Source organism: Erpetoichthys calabaricus, chromosome 5 (genome assembly GCF_900747795.2).
Source record: "Erpetoichthys calabaricus chromosome 5, fErpCal1.3, whole genome shotgun sequence".
In the NCBI taxonomy this organism is placed as follows: Eukaryota; Metazoa; Chordata; class Cladistia; order Polypteriformes; family Polypteridae; genus Erpetoichthys; species Erpetoichthys calabaricus.
The window spans coordinates 234712397-234730934 of NC_041398.2; the positions used below are offsets into that span (position 1 = coordinate 234712397).

Consider the following 18538-nt stretch of genomic DNA (forward strand, 5'->3'; position numbering starts at 1 on the left):
AATTTCTGGGTGACGCTTTAGTTTGGTTACTGCAAAAATGCATCTCTTACTCATTTATTCTTGAGAAATAAGACCTTAACAAACATTTTTTTGGGTCTTCATAACACTTACAACTCAAGCACCAGTAAATCCATCCATCCATCCATTTTCCAACCCGCTGAATCCGAACACAGGGTCACGGGGGTCTGCTGGAGCCAATCCCAGCCAACACAGGGCACAAGGCAGGAAACAATCCTGGGCAGGGTGCCAACCCACCGCAGAGCACCAGTAAAGTGCTTATTCATCTCTGCAGTGTCACCTTACAGTGGTCTGAGGGGGCTTAACTGAGACACGTTTCTCTTGATACTACATATTGTGAAAGCCCAGGGTACGTACAGCTGCCCCATCCCGACACAGACAGGCAGAGAGACGAGTTTTGCACACAACACCCGGTTTATTTACAGTTCAGGGCACACACAGTAAGCCAGCACTAACACAACACAGTCCCTTTCACTGCCAGTCCTTCCTCTCCTCTTCAGGCTTTGTCCTCTTCCTCCCGACTCTGGCCCTTCACTTCTGGAAACCAGCCCCTTTATATAGGGCACTCCAGGTGCCCAACGAGCTTCTTCCGGCTGCACCGGTGTGGCAGAAGTGTGGCCAACTAGAGCCCTGAAAATGTCCACGTGGCCCCTGGCAGTAGCCACGGGCCCCAACAGGGTTGAGCTTCTATGCTCATGACTCATGGCCCCACTGCAAGCCAAGGAGGCTGCCCTCTGTTGATCGGGAAGGAGAAACGTTCTTAAAATTGCACTCTCTCCCAGTCCTTCCATAATCCAGGTGTCCCGGCTGGGTAAAGGCTCCGGCCCTCTGGCACAATATTTACCCTAAAACACATGAATCCTTCATATTAATGAGTAATTTAACCGTCATGTCAATATGCCACACTGCACAGAGATGAACAATCCATCTACTGATGTTTTAGAAGTGTTACGAAGACGCAACAAGCCTTTGTTAAGGTCTTGCTACATAAGAGCAAATGAGTAATATATTCATTTTCGCAGTACCTAAACTAAAGTGTTACCAAATTCTGTTAAAAAAATAAAACACATTGCAAAGTCTTGTCCTAAACCTGATGACTAAAAAGTGTGATTTCAAGCATTATTTATTTTGTTTGTATGTCTCCAAACAGCCTAAGTGGGATAGATGTTTGATGTTATAGTCACAACTTTAGTATCACTTTAAACTGGCTACCTGGCAATTTTAAAATGTCTTTACTACAACTGTCCTGCCTTTTTAAACTCTAAATTCAAAACATAATGTCCATCTACACAGTTTCTTTTACTTTATACACTTGTGAGACAGACAGCGTCTTCTCATGATGGACTCTTTTTACATCTTTTACAGGACTGATCCTCATCCCAGATGTCACAAAAAAATTAGCTAGAAATGATTTTCCACAAAATATTCCCACAGTTCAAAGTGTCAAAAGAAGTAATGGCCATTTTATAAAGTTTGATTTCTGAAAAGTGTCTTGACCTTTTCCATCATGGCTTTAGTATGGCAATCAATCTGCGGAGGACAGGAAATAAAATGAGTGGTGTGCACTGCTGCCAAAGTCACTGATTGTCACCAACTGTAGATTAAATCATAAAGCTTTGAAGATCTGTCTGATCTGTCACACCATGACCAGTTTGTATTTGCTCTCCTTCCTTGACGTAAGCGGCTCAGGTCAGTCAAGAACAAGACTAGCATACCTCATAATCCTTCTTAACCAAAAGCTATGTGATGCATGAAGTTAACGTCTTGATGCTAACAGTTGTCAGTTTTAATTTGATGACTATTGTAATGGATGGTAAGGATGGACTAGCTACCTGAATATGATGGAGGTACCTTGGCTGGCTCGGAGGGCCTGTACAGTGAATGGAGGTTGTAAATGGATGGACAGCTTGACTGGGATGGTTGGTTCTCCCTTTCCCGGATCTGACAGCAAAGTGGAAAGAGAGAGGTGTAGCGGGGCTACATAGTAATAGTGTTATTCAATGTTTGTACTGAGTGCGTTTTATTTCCATCGTCCCATTTGCTGTTTATGTGTGCGTCAGTGAATGTCGTCCCCGTAAATAAAGGGGAGACGGATGATGGAAAGAGACTGCAGCCCCAAGATGGAAAACACCTGTTTACAATCAATCAATTATGTCCAGCTCATTACCATATAAACAATCAGGAGGGAATAGATCAAAAGAGAGGAGAAAGACGGAGATTACATTTCACCACAATGAACCAACTTTACCTGCTGTTTTCCACATCGCGCTTTTACAGTATAACCAGTTTGTTTTCATTCCGCCAGACTTACTTCAAATCAATCATCACCAAAGACCCCAGGGTTGGATTACATCATCCATCACAAGCCAAGGATTCACGGTGAGGTTGCTCCATTTTTTCTAGGAAATTACAAACACATCACTTATCTGTTGACCAGTCATCTGCATTCAGGACAGTTGTATACACGGACTCAAGTTCAATATCATTGCCATTTTCCGTATTCATTTATTGCTATTTGTGTTTTGTGTTTGTTATACATTACTGGGACAAGAGAGGGTTTGTTATTGTGTATATTCTGTATATGGTGTTGTCACGTTGCTGCTTTGGTGGAGGGATATACATATATATTCTACGTGGGGAATGTGCAGTAGTGTTTTGTTGTGTTCTATTTAATATATTCACTTATTTTTACATATCTGCTTTTTTTTTTATACTTATGTTTAAACTGTCGATTGTGGGGAAAAGTTTATTTGTTAGAGGTATGGCTTGGTATTTATAGATTAGCCTCAGTTATTTATCCAGGCCACAGGTCTTGGAAGTGTAGCTGCTGGCTGGGTAAGGGGGCTGGCCGTTACAGAGGAAAATTGCCTATAATGGCTACACACTCCCCAGACCCAGAGGTGCTAGGGGTCAGTGACCCTGTAATCAGAATATAAGTTTGTCACTGTGCTCTGTGCAAATATTTTAAATCTGCTTTTCTTTTTACTCACAAGGCCAGATTTATCACACAGGGGCTCATCATTTAGAACTGCTGGGCAAGCATTAGAAGAAAAGACAGGGACAACTGCGAAATGAGCATTGTACTATTTCTGTATGTCAGAGTCAGCATAACATTGGATCTTCTTTCCTTGTTTGGAATGTCAAGATTCTCCAAAGTGGGGGTCTGCACATGGAGAAAGAGTATAAAGCCTTGGAACATTGCCCGGCACACCTCTGAAGCCGATGGACGGATAGGAGATAACGTCATCCAATCCGGAAAATCCTCCCAATGCAGCGACGAAAATGGCAGACTCTATACATCGGGCCCCCACTACCCGAAGGTCTTGTCATGGCTTCCTCATCTGTTATGCCACATAAACCGCCATTAAAGAAAGCTAAGTTATTTCTCCTATGTGATTTCTTACCGCCGTATCACTAAGGGAGGGGTATCGTCTTTTTACATTATATCTATATAGTTTTGGGTTATGTAACATGCCGCAATTACAAAAGAACTTGTTCCAACAAGGGAGCTAGATCCCCCTGCTAGATACAGACCCTCTACTGGAGCATTATTTATTTTTGTCCTATTGGGCAACCTTGGTGCTGTGGGTCTTGCCAGATGGATCAGCCAAAAGTAGGTGTCCCTGTTTTGAGGTGCTTCCATCTGACCTTGAATTGGTTCTGCCATGTAATGCTGTGAGTCCAAAGGTACTTCTGGATTCAACATAAAAGAAGCCACCTCAGTGCAATCAGGGAGTTAAAGTCGAGAGGAGGTGGACAACACTTGCCTGGTAACGTGTTGAGATGAAAATAAAGGAATCACATGCACTGTTGTGCTGTTTGAAAGAAGATACCAATAGAGAGGCACTTTCTTAAATAAAAATAATTCATTTGAACCTGGGATTCTTATGATTTAAATGTCTCTGGGGTTTTGGGGCTCTGCTATGCCCCCTAAAGGCCACAATATGTCCAACTGAGTTTTTGTTAAATTAAATGGCTGGAGGCTGTCGGGGGAATTGTGAATGTTGTTGTTGTTATATGTTGTTGTTATGTGCCTTTGTATTTATATTTTTAGTTATAGTGTATGTAACAGAGCAAGATGCAGAGGACAGAAAGATATGGAAGAAGATGATCCGCTGTGGCAACCCCTGATGGGAGCAGCCGAAAGAAGAAGAAGAAGAAGTTATAGTGTATGAGTTTCACCAAATTAAATTCCTTGTAACGGATGTGGTTATGGAAATAAAATAATGCAAACATAGGGAATGCAGTAGGAAAGAGCAAGTGGTAGCAAGAAAAAGAGAGTAGCACTGGGCACAAGGTGGGAGATACCTTTGGAGTGAGTGAATGTTCATTCACTCGCACATAGACGCTCACAAAGGAGTCAATTTCCAACATGTATGTGTTGATGATGGTTACATAGCTAAAATGTTGTGCCTCTAACCTTCTTTTCTTTTTTCAGTGGAGGAATACTGTTGTGGAAAATACTAAGTAAATAAGGAAGAGACCTGTGCCATCGTTACAACTGAATTCCAAAATGGACATTCTTTTATCACACCAACTGGCTGAGCCTTGTGATGTGAGCAGCAAGGCTCTCCATAGCAAGACTGGTTAGTCTTAAGAGAACTGTTTCTTCTATTATTTAGGCTCTTAAGAGAACGGTTTCTTCTATCATTAAGGTTCCTTTACATGTAAGAGCCAGAAAGTATTTCAGTTACACCAATGAGCACCTGGATAAATGGTACATTTCTTAAACATCTCCCTGCCACCCCCCACAAAAAATGAAATGCATTACTGTGTTACTCTGGACTACTACTACTTCTGCCACTTTAAAAAGTAAATAAATAAATAAAGTTACTTTGTTATTTCACAGAAGTGTTGCCTTTTTCTGTTATATGTAAATGAACCTAAATGATAAATGAAACACATTTTTCCTTCTGCCACTTTAATTTTACTTCCAGTGTCCGTCCACTTGGACATTGCCTCTTCCTGTCGGAAGGACTTAAAGCTGGAAGAGTCGCAGTCTTGAGTCAGTTCATACTTGGATTCGCGTTTGAGAAGATGTTCTCACGATTATTTTGAATTAGTGTTTGTTACTTTATCAAGAATTATAAGCCGTTCATTTTTTGGTGCTCCAACTCTTTATGATCTCTCTTGTCTTTTGTTGCACTAGTTAATTAGCAATATAAGGTTAAGTACTCAAGACTTTTAGTTTTGTTTTTGACCTATGAATGTGCATGCCCAAATCTTTTCGCTTCCTGGTTCACAATTTTCCAGTTAACAGCCATTCTTTGCCCTGTCCCCTTGGTGTCTACTGCACATTTCCCAGTCCTCACTGCCAGTCCTTTGGGATGAGCCGTTCCATATGTTGGTACCAAGGCGGACATAACAAACACCCACCTAGGAAATATCTGGTTGTTCTTTGGTTGGAAACAAACAGTCCTAAAGAATAATACCACGTGAATTACAGGTAGTCATTTAGCCCAGCATTCAAAGCCATACCACCAGAGACCCTTAACACACTTTCTGCCCTCAGGTCATTAGACTGGTAGCTCTCATATAACCTTTAAGTTGACCTGAGATCTTCATTATGAAAACACCCACTCTAATAATCAGCAAGCACTAGCAATTCAATTTTAATAAGTTACTTGTTTTGTCTGATGCATGTTGAGTTATATATGAGATATTTGATATGTTTTCTTTAATTACATTGTAATAACTTAAATGTATTATTTTGAAGTAGTTATTTATTTATTTGGAATTGGTATTGCTTAATTTAGTAATTTATGTCTGCTCTGTTCTGACATAGCCTGCGTTGTTGCTCCATGTCCTGAACCAAGAAAAGCTTTTTGCTGTACTGTAAGATACAATGGTAATAAATTAAACCGAAACAATGAAATTGAAGATTTTGCAGTTTAAGCACAGAGTTTGGCAACGTGTTCCATTTATTTACAACTCTCACCTTGGAGAAATAGAGAACCATAAAGAATTTGTGTTTCAGGACCCTACAGGTCACTAACTCCTAGTCTCAGGCTGTTACCTGGCTGTTTGAAACCGAAGCTGCGGAGACAGGCTTCAGTCCTCCACGGGCTTGAACATGGAACAAATGAGTTTGATAATCTTCTGTTTGTGTTGAATGAACGTTAATCATTTTCCATCTGTGTTGTCCTTTTGAAAAACACACTGTAAATGAACAGCTGGTAACCACATTACTTATTCTTTCCATGGTTACACATTCCTTTAAACTGAAAAGACTTAGGATGCGTCCACACTACAAAGTTTTTATTTAGTAACTGTGTTTTAAAATGAAAACAATGTCCATCCACACTAGCGTTTTCACATCGTAAATGAAAGTATCTCTGTCCACATTAAACAACCAAACACACATACAATGCAGATGTTTGCCTACCCTGGATATAAAAAGTGGAAAAATCCTTGAAAGGATGGTAATGCCAGGTGTTTTATTGTAATACTGTATCAACTGGTAAATATTTGCACATGTATGCTGTATTTAAAATGTACAAAGCGTGATTTTGATGCATACAGGTAAGCGACACAACAATCGCAATGGAAAGCACCTCTTCTCTGTCTGCTATGTGGAAATAGGATTTTATTCCGCGATGGGTGACTAATTAGGGCAGGAGACGCTGTAATGACTATGATCCAATCAAGGAAGGGCTGCATAATAAGCATGAACAAATAAAAGTGCCAACAGAGTCGCCGTTTACAAAGTATACATTCCTCCTTATCCACATTGAACTGCTGAGCCTGTGTTTTCAGAAGTATACAGATCTGGAGAGCGTCTTCAAAAGTCTCCATTTCCATAAGATAAAAATGCCAGGGTAGTGTGGACAAAAGGTTAAAATGAAGACTAATATCTACACTTTAAGCAAAAATGTAGTAGTGTGGATGTAATCTCAGTGTCTTCAAGTTATCCGCACAGTTGATACCACTCAGTACTGCATTAAACCAATCAGAGCTTCTGCGCACTGTAATCTGTTTTACTATCACAGATGTGACATAGATTAACTTCCAATGTTCCTGTAATTGCCTAATTTTTACCATCTTAAAAAAAATTGGTAGTGTGTGTAAAAATACTGTAACTGCTACTTCCTTCTAGAAGTTGGTTTGTGGCCTTTTTAACCTTTATAGCACATTCCCTTTTTGGTAGGGTCTACCTCAAAATATTTTTTTATTAAATCATAAAATAAAAAACACTGTTTATATCCATAAAAGACCATGTACATAGTTTTATTTACATATGTGATATATATAATCCTTACATATTCAAAAGTTTAATTAAGTTTTAATCTGCTCTTTTGGATTGAAACAAAGAACAGGTTTAATGGAATTATTATGGTTGTAGTAAGTAAAGATGATATCAGAAATGTTATTAAGGCATTATTCTAGATCACATCACACAGTTTTGACCAAAAATCCATTTAATGAAGGATTTAAATTCACTTTGAATATTTCTAGCAGACACAATTTATGTAATATAATGTACATCTTTTGAGTACATTGAACATTTAAATATGCATGTACGGTACATCTAAACTATTAGATGTTCAGAAAACAGAAGGTGCATCTCTGGTTCAAATTTTCTCTGTCAAATTATGCCATCTTAGTGACTGACAAAAACTCACTAGGTTTTGAGGCTTCTGCTCTGTAGAAAACCATGCATGAGTGTCTGTTAGTTATCAGTTTTAAATCATATTTGAATCCCACCTTCTCTCTCTTGCACCTTTTTTGGCTGTTAATTAATAATCTAACTTAATCTTTAGATGGAATTATTTGCACTTAGTTTACTCATTTATTTTAAGTTTTGCAAACTTTATCTAGTGATTATTTCACTAGATTCACAGACAGGTACTGTAGATAACTATATAGATAGATTTGAAAGGCACTCTATAAAAGATACTGTAGATTGATAGACAGACGGACGTGAAACACACTATGTAATAGACAGGTAGATAGATAGATAGCTACGAAAGATACTATAAGATAGACAGACAGACAGACAGATAGATACTATATAATAGATAGATAGATAGATAGATAGATAGATAGATAGATAGATAGATAGATAGATAGATAGATACGAAAGATACTATATAATAGATAGATAGATAGATAGATAGATAGATAGATAGATAGATAGATAGATAGATAGATAGATAGATAGATAGATAGATAGATAGATAGATAGATAGATACGAAAGATACTACATAACAGATAGATAGATAGATAGATAGATAGATAGATAGATAGATAGATAGATAGATAGATAGATAGATAGATGTGAAAGGCACTATATAATAGATAGATAGATAGATAGATAGATAGATAGATAGATAGATAGATAGATAGATAGATAGATAGATAGATAGATAGATAGATAGATAGATGTGAAAGGCACTATATAATAGATAGATAGATAGATAGATAGATAGATAGATAGATAGATAGATAGATAGATAGATAGATAGATAGATAGATAGATAGATAGATAGATAGATGAAAGGGGGTGGCACAGTGGTAGTGCTGCTGCCTTGCAGTAAGGAGACCTGGGTTCGCTTCCCGGGTCCTCCCTGCGTGGAATTTGCATGTTCTCCCCATGTCTGTGTGGGTTTTCTCCCAGAGCTCCGGTTTTCTCCCACAGTCCAAAGACATGCAGGTTAGGTGCATTGGCGATCCTAAATTGTCCCTAGTGTTTGCTTGGTGTGTGTTTTCCCTGCGGTGGGCTGGCTTGTTTGTTTCCTGCCTTGCGCCCTGTGTTGGTTGGGATTGGCTCCAGCAGATTCCTGTGACCCTGTAGTTAGAATATAGAGGGCTGGATAATGGATAGATAGATAGATAGATAGATAGATAGTAATATTTTCCACAGGAATCTAATAAATCAATGGGGGCACCCCTTTTTAGAGAGTAAAGTGGGGGTCTCCCTGGAATATGTCACTGCCTTGATCACGTAACCATTTCTATTATATTTTGTTTTTAACAGTTATATTTTTTATGGTTAATTGATACACGTTGTTAAATCAGTTGCTTAATAGTTATGATGATTATTGGCATTATTCACGGTCCTAATTTAAGTCATTTAAAAAAGCAAAGAAAATTGAACATTGCTGATTATTTTTAATAATACCAATGAAAATTTGACAATACATTTCAAGACATACATTTCAATTGGAAAAAGAAATAAATAAAGTTTAAAAGTGTAACAATTTGTCTCGAGCGCTAACATGAGACGATTGCTACCACTAATCTGTCCTTGGTGACGGCAGATGATAAAAGGATAGGCCAATATCACACCCCAATAAATTTCCTGTATACCCTTTATTCTACTCAAAACAGTTCCTTAATACCAATACATGTATAGCCCACAAAAACTATAGTCAATATCTATACTCACATTACATCAAATAAACAACAAAAAGAAATACAATCCCTTACACATGCACCCCGCCACCCTGAAATAACCCTTATATTGCAGCGCCACATACATATACATATAAATACACAACAACAATATTCATTCCCCCAGTTCCCCTTCCAGAGATGATAAATAGCTCCACAGATTGTCCACTGTTCTGCCCTGCAACTGCCGGCAGGCAGACGAGAAGTCCAGAAAATTGCGGACTATAAGCACAATCACCTCTTCGTCATAAAAGACATACAGTCAATCTTGCGCCATGATAAAATATAATAAGTCCTTTGAAATAGCTCACCAGTGTCTGTAGGAAATAGCGGAACGTTCGATTCCCTGATCAAAGGAAGACCTTCCACCTTCTGACAGGACTGTAGGAGCTCCTAGACTTCTTACATGGCCAGTGCAGTAGCTGATCTGTATTTTAATTATCCGATGCTCTTCTTTAACTCTTTTCCTCCTCCTTCCTTCTCTCTTTAAAACGGCGCACTTGATGCAAATCACTCCCCGAAAAAACAGTAAAACCGTAAGCTCCACCTCTGGGGCACCGCTGTCAATCTCTGGCTGTAAGAATGTTCCCCACAACACCCGATCGCCAGCAGAAAACATATTATCTTTATGTGGCAGCGCTACAAAAGAATAGCTGCAAAAATGCTCAAAAACTAAGTAACAGAGCTAAATGCAGATGCATATTCAAAAGACATTCCTTCTTTGTAGGTGAGCAGTGTCTTGACTTCTTTCTTGTTACAAAACACACATCATGTACAAAATGTACATCTCCAATGTTTTAATGGGCATCACAGCAGCAATGTTATAAGCTGCGGTGGGATTGTGTTGCAAAAAAAACATCATAGTTTCTGAACAGCCTTTATAAAACCACATACCATGACAAAGTTGGTTGTGCTACTCCAAGACACAAAGCTATGATGCAATTTAAATGCCTGCCCCAAGACAATATAATGTCAGACTGAAAGTAGATATATAGATATGCTGTCGTTGGGCTACCCTATTACTGCTTGCATAGCCACAGTCCTATAGTGGATAAGACTGTCTTGGAAAATACAATGAGATGTGTTAGGTCAACATTGTTTTACAGCCATTCCCATACAGCTTTGGCTTTATGCTTGGGGTTGTTGTCTTGCTGTAATGCTGAAGGCATGAGTTCCCAAAATGAATATTAGTTTTCCTCCAGGATTTCCTTGTATTTTACTCGTTTCATTTTCTCCTCTGCCCTCACAAGACCTCTAGGGCCTGCTGCAGAGGAGCTTCCCCAGAGCAGCATGCTGTCACCACCATGCTTTACAGTGGGGTTGCTGTTAATAATGTACAATATCTGGTTTCAGTCTAATGACTAAAAAGCTTAATTTTGTACTCATCAGACCATATAACCATCTTCCTGCTGACTTTAATGTCTCCCATATTACTCTTACTGAGACATCACATGCATTTTTTTCTATTTGCCACGTTCCACTGTAGCTGCGACTGATGAAGACGCAGGCAACACTTGTTATCTGCAACAATCTCATTTGCTGTAGCTTTTAACACCTTCAGAGTTCTCCTGGTGGTCCCACTCACTTGTCTTCATTTTGCATGATCACTCAGTTTTTGTGGAGGGCCTGTTCTAGACAGATTGACAGACTTTGTATTCTTAATGACTGATTTAACTGAATATTTAGTGACTTGGATATTTTCTTGTGTCCAACCCCTGACTTGTGGTTTTCACGAAGTTGCTTGGAGTTTTAATGCTTTCGTCCACCACAAGTTGGACCTACCAGTTACAGTCAGGTGCAATTTATACTAAAATCAACTGAAACCAAAGACAGGTGACCTCCATTGAACTCATTCTGTGACTTCTAAAGCCAATGGGCTGCACCAGTGATGGTTTATGGGTGACAGATTAAAGAAGAAGAATACTTATGTGATCGATTATTTTGTGTTTTATATTTGTAATTAATTTAGACCACTTTAACATTCTTTATCTGTTGATCAGTGTCAAAAAAGGTTAAATTTAATCCACTGTATATAACAATAAAGCATTGTAATTTCAAATGGGGCAAATTCTTTTTGTAGGCACCATATGTTACTTGTACAGTCAGAGCAGGTCACTTAGCAAATTAAATGCATAGTGAGCAGACAGATGTACCTAATGTTTTTAATATATATTGTGACCACTAAGGGGCATAAACAACTCCCCAAACCCCCAGACACAACTACAACAATACAAGTGCAGGGTTCAAATACAAGGTTTATTCTAATAAATTACCTTCACAAAAGGCCTGTTTGTAATAATAACAATACCACAAGCATAACTTTCTTCTTTCTCTTTCCTCTACTCCTTCTAGGCGAGCTTTGTCCACCAACCACCCCACTCCAACTCACCTGGATGAAGCATAGCAGCCTGGGAGTACCTTCTGTGCTATCCCATTGCATCCAGGAACCACTTCCAAATCTGGTGGAACTTCCCTGTGACAGCAGAGCCTGCATCCAGCAGCTCCCTCTAGCAGCACCTGAGGACCCCAGCAGGACTGCCCACCAAAATTGCCATCCTTATATAGCCCTGCAGGTGTCCGAATGGGAAGCGCACCAGAAGGATGTCACCATCCAGGGTATTGGGGAAGCACATGCCCCTGTCCATCCATTACTATGGCCTCCCAACCTGGTTGGTTCGCAGTGCATTTCCACCCACATACTATCATTAAGTGGGCGTCCTGCCCAGATAAGGAGCCATCCATCCCAGCCAAGACGCCAGCTATCCCAAATTCTCTATCAATATATATATATACAGTAATCCCTCGCTATATCGCGCTTTGCCTTTCGCGGCTTCACTCCATCGCGGATATTATATGTAAGCATATTTAAATATATATCGCGGATTTTTTGCTGGTTCGCGGATTTCTGCGGACAATGGGTCTTTTAATTTCTGGTACATGCTTCCTCAGTTGGTTTTCCCAGTTGATTTCATACAAGGAACGCTATTGGCAGATGGCTGAGAAGCTACTCGGCTTACTTTTCTGTCTCTCTTGCGCTGACTTTCTCTGATCCTGACGTAGGGGGTATGAGCAGGGGGGCTGTTCGCATACCTAGACGATAAGGACGCTCGTCTAAAAATGCTGAAAGATTATCTTCACGTTGCTATCTTTTGTGCAGCTGCTTCCTGAAATGACATGCTGAACGGTGCTTCGCATACTTAAAAGCTCGAAGGGCACGTATTGATTTTTGATTGAAAAACAAACTCTGTCTCTCTCTATCTCTCTCTCTCTCTCTCCCTGCTCCTGACGGAGGGGGTGTGAGCTGCCGCCTTCAATAGCTTTGTGCCGCAGTGCTTCGCATACTTAAAAGCAAACAGCCCTATTGATTTGCTTGCTTTCCTCTGTCTTTCTGACAGACTCTGCTCCTGACGCGTACTCCTTTGAAGAGGAAAATATGTTTGCATTCTTTTAATTGTGAGACGGAACTGTCATCTCTGTCTTGTCATGGAGCACAGTTTAAACTTTTGAAAAAGAGACAAATGTTTGTTTGCAGTGTTTGAATAACGTTCCTGTCTCTCTACAACCTCCTGTGTTTCTGCGCAAATCTGTGACCCAAGCATGACAATATAAAAATAACCATATAAACATATGGTTTCTACTTCGCGGATTTTCTTATTTTGCGGGTGGGTCTGGAACGCAACCCCCGCGATGGAGGAGGGATTACTATATATATATTATCATGCATTGGTGTCAGCAAAGGTATGCAATACCACTCCAGGATGAGTGGGGGCACTCTCACTAACAGTACTGTCTCTTTTTCCCCCCCACAGCGGAGAGGAGACACCCAATGAAGGCAACTGAATCACACCCATGATATCGATTGGCACCCCAACTATTCTTTAGGTTCCTCCATTTACTTATATTATTAGCCTTTTAATATATATATATATATATATATATATATATATATATATATATATACATACATACATACAGTATACGTATATATATATATATATATATATATATATATATGTACTGTATATATATATATATATATATATATATATATATATATATATACATATATATATATATATATATATATATATATATATATATATATATACTGTATATATATATATATATATATATATATATATATATATCCATCCATTTTCCAACCCGCTGAATCCGAACACAGGGTCACGGGGGTCTGCTGGAGCCAATCCCAGCCAACACAGGGCACAAGGCAGGGAACCAATCCCGGGCAGGGTGCCAACCCACCGCAGGACACACACAAACACACCCACACACCAAGCACACACTAGGGCCAATTTAGAATCACCAATCCACCGAACCTGCATGTCTTTGGACAGTGGGAGGAAACCGGAGCGCCCAGAGGAAACCCACGCAGACACGGGGAGAACATGCAAACTCCACGCAGGGTGGACCCGGGAAGCGAACCCGGGTCTCCTAATTGCGAGGCAACAGCGCTACCACTGCGCCACCGTGCCACCTATATATATATATATATATATATATATATATATATATATATATATATATATATATATATATATATATATATATATATATATATATATATATATATATATATATATATATATATATATATATATATATATATATATATATATATATATATAGTGATGTGTGAGTCCCTGTCTTGCACCCCAAAACACGAGGCTCAACAAAAGCAACTTTATTCAGCTTGAAACAGGAACAGCACGGTTATTTAGCTAGCTGGGTCATGGCCAGGTTAGTGGCCAACTAATACTGTTCCCTGCAGTTATAATGTTCCTTGCATCACCCATTGACGGCAGGTGCTGATAGAGTGACTGCGGTCTTTTCAGATTTGGTGTTGCAGCGAACTGCCACAGCGGTTGGAGTCTGCTTTTGCACTGGAAATTGATAGGCTGTCTTCCATAGATGTGGCGATTGCACTTTGGGAAGCTTTTCGGCATGTCGTCCCATTGGGGGGAGCCCCAAAAGAGTTTAGAAACCTTACAATATATATATATATATATACATACAGTATATATATCGATCAAAGTATGTAATAATCCCTTGGGTTGAGAGAGGGCACACTGTTATTGACATTCCCTTCACCTTCTCTCCTCGTAGCACCGAAAAACCATCCAGTGAGGTTACTTAGCCCCGCCCCATCTGGGTTCCGCAGCTATAAGAACTCCGGCTGCCTAGAAGGAGGCGTATTTCTGGTAAGAGATTCTTGCCGGATGGAACTCCTGAGCAAACAGATCCTGAACCTGTGGCTAAAGTCGAGCCCTTTTGTTTATTTGAAAGCTCAAGGGCAAGACATTCACCTGCCAAGAGGTGCTGCTTTTTTGTTGAACTTTTATGTTAAATTAAATGGGATGACCTTATTGATGTCCCAACTTTTATTTTCAACATGTGTCATTCCTGCACCCGGCCACAATATATGTATAACATCTACACGTGGAAGTGTGTGTCTGTCTGTTCGGCCCAGAAGTACAAGGCTACAGCATGAAGCTCAAAGAGTCTGTAAGGCAGCCCTAAGTTAACGAATCGGAGACAAACTCGCTTAGCAAACAAGCAAGCAAGGCGAGCACATCGGCAAAATGGCACCTCTGAGGAAAGAGAAGCTTATTTAGCTGCTGATAGACAAGGGGGGCGAGCACGTCCGCAAAATGCAACTCTGCATTTCAATTTTTTTTCTGACAATTTCAATAGTTTCTATGAACCCGGGCTTAAACAGCTAGTATATACATATACATATATATAGACCTTTGATAAAACTCCAACCCATATATTACATACTCTTTTTTGTGAAAATTAACTATTACAAATATTTTTACCCTATAAAGCCTACTCAGGACAACATCAGTTTGGCAAGATCGGGCAGCACATCGCTTGTCTTGGATAAGAACACTAGATAGATAGATAGCAGCACCTTACTGATACAAAAAAAAATATTAAAATAAGATTGATAATAATGCAGGTAAAAACAGACAATAACTTTGTATAATGTTAACGTTTACCCCCCCGGGTGGAACCGAAAAGTCGCATAGTTTGGGGAAGGAACGATCTCCTCAGTCTGTCAGTGGAGCAGGACAGTGACAGCAGTCTGTCGCTGAAGCTGCTCCTCTGTCTGGAGATGACACTGTTTAGTGGATGCAGTGGATTCTCCATAATTGACAGAAGTCTGCTCAGCGCCCGTCACTCTGCCACAGATGTCAAACTGTCCAGCTCCATGCCAACAATAGAGCCTGCCTTCCTCACCAGTTTGTCCAGGCGTGAGGCGTCCTTCTTCTTAATGCTGCATCCCCAGCACACCACCGTGTAGAAGAGGGTGCTCGCCACAACCGTCTGATAGAACATCTGCAGCATCTTATTGCAGATGTTGAAGGACGCCAGCCTTCTAAGGAAGTATAACCGGCTCTGTCCTTTCTTACACAGAGCATCAGTATTGGCAGTTCAGTCTAATTTATCATCCAGCTGCACTGCCAGGTATTTATAGGTCTGCACCATCTGCACACAGTCACCTCTGATGATCACGGGGTCCAGGAGGGGTCTGGGCCTCCTAAAATCCACCACCAGCTCCTTGGTTTTGCTGGTGTTCAGGTGTAGGTGGTTTGAGTCGCACCATTTAACAAAGTCCTTGATTAGGTCCCTATACTCCTCCTCCTGCCCACTCCTGATGCAGCCCACGATAGCAGTGTCGTCAGCGAACTTTTGCATGTGGCAGGACTCCACATACTTGATACATACATACATACATAGATGACATACTTGCCACCATCCAAGTTCTCTTTCAAGCATACAGAAACACAACGGTTTCAAGACATTAACAGGTAACCTTAAAGCTCGACCCATTGCATGATAGAAAATTTAAACTAAAATATTCAGTTTCCATATTCAGTTTTATTTTTTTCAGTAATAACAACTCACACAGTAGCTTAGTCATACTTGCACAAACATTGCCTTAAGCTTTAATGTGCTGAGACCCGCTCTATAACTTAAAAGGCTGTAGTCCACTTACCTCGATCACTGTCATAAAGATAGGCAAACTTATCCCACTGATAGTATTCAATCAAACTAAGAAGGGCTCCCTTGACATCAGGCCGCATTTGTAAAACAAACTGATGTAATCCATCTGCAGGGAAGCTGGGTGTAATAAATGAGACATGCAAGGTTCCACAAAATGATGTTATTGTATTTACAGACTTCTTATCGTAGAATCCAAAAATAGCATAAACTCCTCTTGAAAACTGGGAACAGACTGTGGAAACAGAAAGAAAACACAAAGACAAGGCCATCATTAATACATTGTAACTATAAAGGTCATAAGCTTTAAAAACAAATTTCCCAATATATCCTGATTATTTTACTTAATGTTAAACACGAGGTTATTGTTTGCTTCTCTAATCCACTAACTGCTGCTTTTGCACATTTACCATATTCTCCTGAAAAAAGCTACCTTTATGCCATGAGCAGTTACTAGGGTGTTGTACCGTGTTAGCCATTATGAATGTAGGGAGAAGTCAAGCAAAAGTACTCATTTTATTGGCTAACTAAAAAAGATTACAATATGTAAGCTTTCAAGGCAACTCAGGCCCCTTCTTCAGGCAAGATGTCATTTTGCCATGAGCAGGAAAGAATTAAAAGAAATTATACAAGTAGCTTTACAAATATGGGACAAAGCCTAAATACCACATACTGTATATACTCGCGGATAAGTTATCCCGTGGATAAGTCAAGACTTGATTTTACCATATAATTTCTGGTCTTTATATATAATACATATATATAATACATGGCTGTTCGTTTGTCCGTCCAGGATTTTAAATCACCTGTAGCTCGCAAACCGTTTGACCTATTGACCTGAAATTTGGTACACATATACTACATGACATCTACTATCTGCTTTCGAGGTGATGATTGACCTCCAGGGTTATACCTCTTTATATTTTTATTTTATTTTATTGTAGAATCAACTCTCGACAGCGGCCAGCAGGGTGGCCATGTGGCGCATGTGTACAGGTGTCGTTCTCATCCCTACCACCTTCGCCGTCACTTCCCCTACCTCTTCATATCTTAAATCATACTTGAGGTAGATTGAAGACTTAAGTGACAGCTTAAGTGAAAAATTAAAGAAAACGTACTAAGTAATTACAACACAAACACTGACTTAAACAGTTTTAACGCGAAAAGATGCCGACGAAAGAAGAGAAGTGGGCCGCTAGAGTGGAGAGAGGAATAGCTGCTCAGGAAGCATCAAGCGCATCAACCGCTGAGCAAACGATATGGTAAACGTACAGAGAAAGAGGATGAAAGCTAGGAATGCTCAAGTCAAGTGTATTCACTGCAGTGCGCCGTTACTGGTATTTTTATAATGTCAGTCGTATAAGTCGAATGCGGAAAACTCATGCTATTGGTACAAGAGATTATGATATGCTAACGCCCGCCTGAGAGAGTAACCACGGTGCACACAACCTTTTTTTTTCTATGTGTTGTGCCTACGTGACCACACAGTAATAAACAAACTATTCCGAAGCAATGTTTGCATTGATTTGTGTTTTTGCATCTCACACCCTCTTACACCTTTATCGTAAGAGCATCCCTTATCTACGACGGACCGTTCGATCAGAAGAAAATATGAAGCTGGTTTTAAATTAAACGTCATTAAAGTAGTGAAACAAATTGGTAACTGTGCTGCTGCAACAAAATTCGATGCATCTGAGAAACTGGTCGGAGATCGGAGGAGGCAAGAAGATGTAAAAAAAAAATTAAGTGTCGCATTTTTGAACAGGCGAATAAGTCGGGGTCTGATTTTATGATCGATTCTTATACATGAGCATATACAGTAATTGCCTTTTGTCTAAAACTAAAAACATCTGAATTAGCATAAGGATGTTCACAAGTAATATAATGATTTACTTTATAAAGTTGAAGTTCATAATAAACAACATTAGCTGTGTCAAATATTTGTGTTAAATTTCAGCCAGAGTTCTTCCCCTGGCTGATGTTCAAGTTCCTTTTTAGTGCCCTTTTTTGTCAAATTTTGATTCTTCATTGATTGTGTTACTGGTGTTGATTATTTATTATTTAGACTGGACTGCCAATACTGATGCTCTGTGTAAG

At 39.6% G+C, this 18538-nt stretch overlaps 1 protein-coding gene across 5 annotated transcripts in view; it reads right to left on the reverse strand.

Moving 5' to 3' along the window:
• Nucleotides 1-18538, reverse strand: part of gria2b (glutamate receptor, ionotropic, AMPA 2b) — a 185614-nt gene that overhangs the window by 89344 nt on the left and 77732 nt on the right. For all 5 annotated transcript variants that reach the window (XM_028802665.2, XM_051928137.1, XM_051928136.1 and 2 more), the window contains exon 3: nt 16437-16676. In XM_028802665.2, coding sequence (XP_028658498.1) covers nt 16437-16676 — 240 coding nt within the window. The remainder of the gene's footprint in view (nt 1-16436; nt 16677-18538) is intronic.